General features: G+C 37.1%; 1 protein-coding gene across 1 annotated transcript in view; it reads left to right on the top strand.

The window, feature by feature from the left end:
• Positions 1–1937: 1937 nt before the first annotated feature.
• epha5 (EPH receptor A5) overlaps positions 1938–7357 on the top strand; it is a 57006-nt gene continuing 51586 nt past the window's right edge. Inside the window, exons 1-2 of the mRNA XM_085358067.1 lie at positions 1938–2037; positions 6859–6923. Of these exons, the coding sequence (XP_085214193.1) occupies positions 1938–2037; positions 6859–6923 (165 nt within the window). The remainder of the gene's footprint in view (positions 2038–6858; positions 6924–7357) is intronic.

Genomic DNA, 7357 nt, shown 5'->3' with positions numbered 1-7357 from the left:
AGGAATGTAGGAGGTGTCAGCAGGGTAACACATGTGAATAACACCACGAATTGCTTAGTGATTAAAGAATGTAATTTCACCACAGAGAACGAGAGAGAGGAAGAAAAAGTGAAAAGCAAAACACATACAGAAAACACAAATAAGTAACAGAGATAAAAATACAAAGAGATACGGCATTAATTGGTCTAAATGGATAAAGGTAACAGAGAAAATGTAGAAGATGGTCACAAAGGAAAGGAAAGCTCACATCACAGAATCAACATACAACTTCTTAAAGTCTCACATTCAAAAATTATGAACTGATTTTAGGCAGTTTGAGGAATTATAATCTTACAACACAGATTATAAGAAACTAAAACTCAAATACACCAAAGCACATTTAACTGGAAAGCAAGACAATTGTACCGAGATGGCTGATGGTGCACTTTTTTTGTTTGTGTGTTTTTAGTTGGAGCAAATAAACTCAATAAAAAATATTATGAAAAATGAAAAAAGTATTTGGAGACTGTTCCAGTTTGTCTTAGTACACTGAATTGACATTAAAAGATAAGATAAAAGATAAAAGTAAACTGAAAGCCTTGAATTAAACCTCTTAAGAAAGAAGTCTTCATCTAGATGGGATAATCAGTGATTACACAATTAGTATACCTGTAGACTCGTACTTTAGGTTTATGTAAAACTAAGTTGTATATTTCTATTAAAAATCAGGGTTACAAAGTAGTTTCTTTCTTCTTTTTTAAAAAAATATTTAATTAATTTTTTTTTTTACTGCTAAAAGCGTTGCAGAACACAGAAGAAATAAGAAGAAGACAGGGGTGAGAAACCATCAGTTAAAGAACCCTCAACATTGATGGATACAACATAGATGTATAGCTCTTTGTCAAGAACTGTGTTGCATGCCAAGCATGAAAAAAAATATAGTGTTAAAAATATTTTCTTCCGCCGATCCAATCCAGAGTCAACGAGTGTGGAGGATCCTATCCCAGCTATCACAGGACTAGAAGCAGTCACTGGTCTAACACAGGGCTACCACAGAGCGAGACAGACCATCATTGTCAGCTGTCTGTAGCCTGAAAATGATCTATAAAGTCCACAAACCAAAGTGATTATATGAGACACAGGGGCTGGAAATGCTGCCCAGAGGCAATATTTATTGGAAATCCACATCCTGTTCACTACTACAGAAGATGTTAATACTACAATAACTGTATTACCAGTAAATTATCCTACTAAATAAGGGTTGCTTTTGCTTTTACAGTCTGTTGTTCCCTGACGTGATACACCAAGAACTACTGAAAGATTATAAAGCAAACACTGCTGCAGCAGCAGTCAAATAATGCGTCTTTAAACATTCTCTCAGTAGTTAAAACGGCAGTTGTTGCGTTATAAACATGTTGTCAAAAACTGAATACAAGCACTGATAACCCACATAACTGAAAGCAATGCAGCTGGACTGAAACAACGGGGATATGTTTTTTTTTTCTTTTTAAAAAACACCTCAAAGTACCTGCGCTCTGTTCTTTACAAATCCAATTTTGTAGCAAGTCTCAATCGTGCAGAAACGCAGAGCAGGAGAGGGCAACTTAATACGAACGGTAAGTAATGCTTTTACGGTCAACAGAGGTAATGAGTGAGGGGTAATCGATTATTGGAGAAATGAGTTCAGCGGCAGTGGGGTTCACCTGTGGAGGGTCTGTGATTGGAGAGACTGAGCTTCACTCCGCCTCCCGACGCGCTGCCCGCCTTCCCAAAACCAGAGCGCACTCGGCTCCTCATTGCCTCCTTCTTGCCGCCGCATAACATGATCCCCATCTTTCTGAGCGGACTCATAACGCGACAGATGGTTTCACTACGCTTTCCCCTTCTGTTCTGACCGAAACTGCTGTTGTTTAAGAAAAAAATCTTGTTGCTGGTTTTGGGTTTTTTTTGGATGCGCCATGCAATCTCGTTGGTGGAGTTGTGGCATTCGGTTGGTGACATGGACATGGATTTGGAGCCTGGCATTTCTTGGAGCGTGGTGCATTCCCGCAAACGAAGGTAAACTAAAACAGGAAGGATTTAGGGTTACTGACAGCGCTGTTTGGTTAGGCTTTAACGGGCGCCGAAAAGCGGTTAAAGGTCTGCTCGTACCACAGCTGGTGCCCAGACCATCGGTCTCAGACTCCTTGGCTGGTCTATTCGTTTCTGGAGCCGTTTGACGGCAGAAAGAGGTCGTATATAATATTAATAAAAACAGATTATCTTTATGACAGCTGTGTGCCCCGTGTGTGCAATGACTCTGTGTTCCCAAACTGTAAAGGGTCGAATAAAAAAAGACCTTTGGACAGAACATGTCTCTTTCTGATAACCATTCCTCTGAGGACATGGCAGCGCCAACAGACGCACAGTGCGCTGCAAAAATCTCCGTATCACTCTTTAGCATTTTTGTCTTTAGCGTGTAAGGTGCTCACCATAGACTGGACGAAGAATGCAAATTCACATTTTTATTTTTGTATTTATTTATTTTCTCTCTCGGTAGTTACTGTAAAACGACTCTAAAATTAAATTGACCGCTTGGCTTCCCACTTATTAAAATGCTGACGTTTAGGTGTGACAATAACTTAATTTCCCTGAAAACTCATTTAGTTTGGGCTTGCCTTGTTCCTTTATAGGTTTGTTCATGTTTGGTTCTTTCAGCACTTATCATGTCAGATTAATCTGTGACCGCTCATAAATTTCCTCAGTTCCACAGTATATTGCAAAATACCTGCAATATTCTTATCATCTGAACAAATGCACACCTACACTGTCCTACTAAATGTGAAAAGTGGGCAACTGTAAAGTGGCATAAAATAAGGATAAATATTTGACAATGTAGGCACAAAAAACTGAGTAAGAAGTGTAAAATAGTCTGCCAAATACTGTTCCCACGCCATTGTCTGCATGAGCAGCATTTTAATAGCTCCAGATGAATACCATTGTTTGGAGCTATTAGACAGTATTATCCGGGAAAGAGAGCACATTCATCAAGCAGCATATTCTCCACATGGCAGATTTATTTGGTAAAAGTTTATATTCACCAAAGTTCTCAATATTTGGCCACAGGACACTGAGGGGTCCTGGAGCGTTTAGCAGGGCGTCATTGACCAGCACATGAAAAGTTCACAAAGATTGTTTATATTATATCTTTCTTTCTTTTCTTTCTTTTTTATTGAATCCAGGAAATCATGATGTTTCGTGTTCAATTTATGAATATATCCTTAATGTGATAAGGTGCACTGTTCCATTAAATAATGAAAATATGCATGTGGTTAAAATACACCTACATTTATTCGTCATTAGTATCAAAACCTGCTGTCAAAATACTTGAATACCCCCCTTTTTTAAGCCAAAGCCTTTTTAAAGCCAAGCTTCAGGATGGAGTCAATGAAGTGAGTGAAGGGGAAATAAAAAAACATGCCAGCATTTGATCTTTCACATCTGGCATATACGCAGACATTTGTTTTCTTTGTTGTCTTCAACTATCAAGTTAAAACCTGTTCATCTCATTCTAATTTGCAGAGAAAAGATATTAAACTTTTACTTAACCAAACACCAGAAATGAAGCTGTTCAACACCCAGCCAGTCAAGAACCATTTACCAGAGGTTAACCATTTAAAACCAACGTTAGATTCATTTGACAGATATTTGCATTGCAAAGGATAATCACCATAGCACTGCATGCATAATTGGAGAGGTGAGTGAAGCCCATAATTAAACTAGCCTCTTCTCTCATTTGACTAATTAATTGTAATTAGTTAAAAAAAATACAATTAAGGAATTTATTTTTTGCTTGTGTAGACAAATTTGAAAAATATTTGGGTATTTTGGCCACTTGCCCATCTCAGGTTTTGTTTTGAAAAAGAGGAAGTTCTTATCTGACAGCATGCTACTAACCTCATGTAAATGTTTGGTTTTCACTTATTCTCCAGTCTCACTAAGTACATTTAAATGACTTACTTACTAAATCAGGATACAATTGTTCAAAAATTAAAATAAATAAAAAGGAAGTTGTGCACACATTACCATGTTGAAAATTCCGTCTCTTGAAACTAATCAGCTCATTTTTAAAAAACTAATGAAATTCAGAGTACATCCCAGAGCCTCACATCTGTTACATTATTACTGTGTTTGATTAATCATGATGTGTGACACGAGGAAGATATGGGGTTTTGGGAGCCTAAACGGATTTTAAAAGCTTTCACTTTACTTTTTGTTGGCTGTGGCATTGATCAAATGGAAATGGTGAATCTGGAGTAATTACACCAAATGGCTTGAAAGAAAGAATATTTGTCTGCCTCTCTCTGTGTGGGAGGAGAAAACAGACCATTAATCCCAGAGAACTCTGAGCTAACACGTAAATTGTCAAAATCAAACATCACAAGGTACACACAGCGAAAAAAGAAAAAAAGATGAGGGGACTGCATTAATTAAAATTGCGCATTTCATATGTGCAGGTAAAAGTAACAGGTAAGATATGGTTACACACGAGACTGTTAAAGATAACTTAGGTCAAGGAGTAAAACTGCATAGTTTCAGTGTAACTGAAAATAAATGTCCTTTGTCTAACAGCAACAACACTTAACTTGAGGAGAATTTTATCAGTATTTCCAATGTTAAAAATCCGCATCCTTCAAAGGATTTAAAATATGTATCCTTGAAGTAATGTCACTCAAGACTTTAAATCACTACATTCATTTAGCTGAGATGACTTTTAATAATAAGTGCTATAGATCATTGTCATAGCCGAGCTCTAACTTGTTAGGTGGTTTAATCCTTAGAGAGAACAAGAGAGGGAAAGAGGTAACATATCCCTTATGATCTAGTTCAGTATCACTTATCTCTTCTTTATGGCCTAATTAGTTGTCTAATCGCCTCCTAAGGACATCTTTTATTATTCTCTGTAGAACAGTGAAGACAGTAAGACAGGAGGTGTGTCTACGTCTGTGTGTTTGTGTGGTGCTCGGGGTTGCAGAACGTCTGTGTCTGAGATATTGAGCAACGCTGCATACACCAGTACACCTTGTGATGCAGATTATTTATGGATGCCTATCATTTTGTTTACATTAGGGCAGGGTTCATGTGTAGTTTGGTTGTTTTATGACAGCACATGTAACTGTAAATGTTACACTCAACAGCTGGTCAGAAAGTCACCAATGTTTCTGAAATTGTGTTTTTGGATAGTTGGCTGATTTTTTTTTTTTTTACATACATTAATGGTTGGTTTGTGTAAATGTTACATGTGAAAACCTGTTTTAAAGAACAGCAGAAGTTTTACCTTATCCAAGATTTTTAGGAGGTTAAGTCTTAAAGATTTGTTTTTACCAACCTGGCTAAGCTGTGATGGGTTAAAGAAAAATGTCTCCTAATGCATAGTGTGTCCACCAGTCCCCTGCTAGACTCAAATGCAATTTCTGTTTTTCACTTCCAGTCTTATTTTTTGTTGTTCATCATCAGATTTCATGTTTACAACATAGATGCAAAAAGATTTCTTATGAAGTTAAACATGTGACAGAGCTTAACCAAAATAGAATAAAGGCTTCAATTTAGACATGAACTACTTAGTCATAAAAACAGGTAGAGAGACGCGGCAAGGAGAAGTATCCCCTTTGTCTGCTGTTGTAGGTAGATACAGATAATGTTTGCTTCAGTTAGCAATATTTTCTAATGTCTATCTCTTAATCTGCTTCAAGTATAAAAGCTTGTCTATGGGTCACTTGGTTGGACTTTTCTTTTATTGTTTGAGTACACATTGTATCAAACAAAGAACAAGCTAAATGTTATCGTAGAGGAGATAAAGAAAACTGAACTCTGCTTTAACAGAATATGAGCTCAGTTTATGACAGCATACGGTGTTGTAAACTGTGTCACATCATTAATATACTACGTGTTAACCTGCTTTGTTCTCGCCCAGTCATGTGGCCACAATGATTTAGTCAGATTCTGCACCTGGGTGTTAACATCTGCCTATCTCAGCCATATCCAGTATGTTTATAATGAGAGCTTAGGTTCAGTAAACATCTAATATTTTCCAGATGTTGACATGTGCTTTTGTTGAGATAAAACTAACAAGCCACTAAAGAGAATATTGTTTAGTGCCTCCAAATATGTCAAAAAACTGAGATGACAATTGCCTTCACGAGAGGCTCTTTTGTCAAGACCTGTTGTGCATTTGATGCGGAAGAAGCATGTGAAGGCACACACGCAACTTGCGAGATTCCGCTGTTACCAGTCTTGCACAAGAGTTGATGGAAACACACTTTAAGGATTTGAAGTGATCAAGTAATTGCACTTGACAGCTTTCAGCCGGGAAGCTGAGCAGGGAGGTTTTCCTTTTTTTTAATGGATTAGTTTGAGTTTGAGTTGTGTTGCAGACACTGAATTGTGCGTACAAAGTTGTGTGGGAGTTTTTGGTTAGCAAGATCCCACATTCTCATTCACGCACACATTCTAATTCAATAGATTTTATATGTGGAATTATTTTTGACAAATGAATGTGGATAGAAATCCTTTGACTTGGGCAAATATTTGCTCTGATGAATGAATCTGTAATAGGTATAATGTCTGGCTTCTATTTTCTTAAGCATTTCTTTGTGACTAAGGTGTCATCAGTTCTTAGCACATCCAGTTGAGTCTATTCACCAATCAGGCTTTGTGATGCAGCAAGCCCTGGCCTTCATTAGCTGAATATGTGTAAATCATTTTATCTTGGTGACTTGGTATAATAAGGGAGGGGTAAACAAAGTGAGGATTTATATTTCTTCTTCCTTTTGCATTTCTAATGAATCAGCTTGTTGCTCATCTTTACTAACAATTCTTTGTATTCCCAACCTTCAACAGTGAACCTGCTGGATTCCCGCTCTGTGATGGGAGACCTGGGATGGGTGGCCTACCCTAAGAATGGGGTGAGTATACCTCTTTCTAAGATGTATCGAAAAGGTGTTGATTTATAAAAGTGTGGGTGAGATTAGACAAATACTAAATCTCCATTTTTACAGATGCTGCAGTCAGCTGTTAGCAATTATGATGTTTTTGATTCATGATTAGTGATCTTTTTTTTCTTACCCATTAGGAAAGTAAACTCATTTGTGTGTAAATCAAAAGACACTTATAATTATAGTTTACACTGAAGCATACTGTAAGTTATTCTTTTGTTTTATCAAGGTGAAAGATCATTTTATTTCCAAGAACTTTCAGTTCATTATCAGGGTAAATTGAATTCATGAATAATATATCGAAAGTCACCATGGAATATTTTATTCTCAAGCCAGGAGTTGACTTTCCATTTCCAAGTATTCCCAAGGTGAAGGCTAATTAGAGAATGACTTACTAGACTTAC

The sequence above is a fragment of the Diplotaxodon limnothrissa genome, linkage group LG7, assembly GCF_057381915.1.
Source record: "Diplotaxodon limnothrissa isolate DT_005_m linkage group LG7, D_limnothrissa_male_GT1.1, whole genome shotgun sequence".
NCBI lineage: Eukaryota > Metazoa > Chordata > Actinopteri > Cichliformes > Cichlidae > Diplotaxodon > Diplotaxodon limnothrissa.
This window is presented reverse-complemented; position numbering and strand designations above follow the sequence as displayed.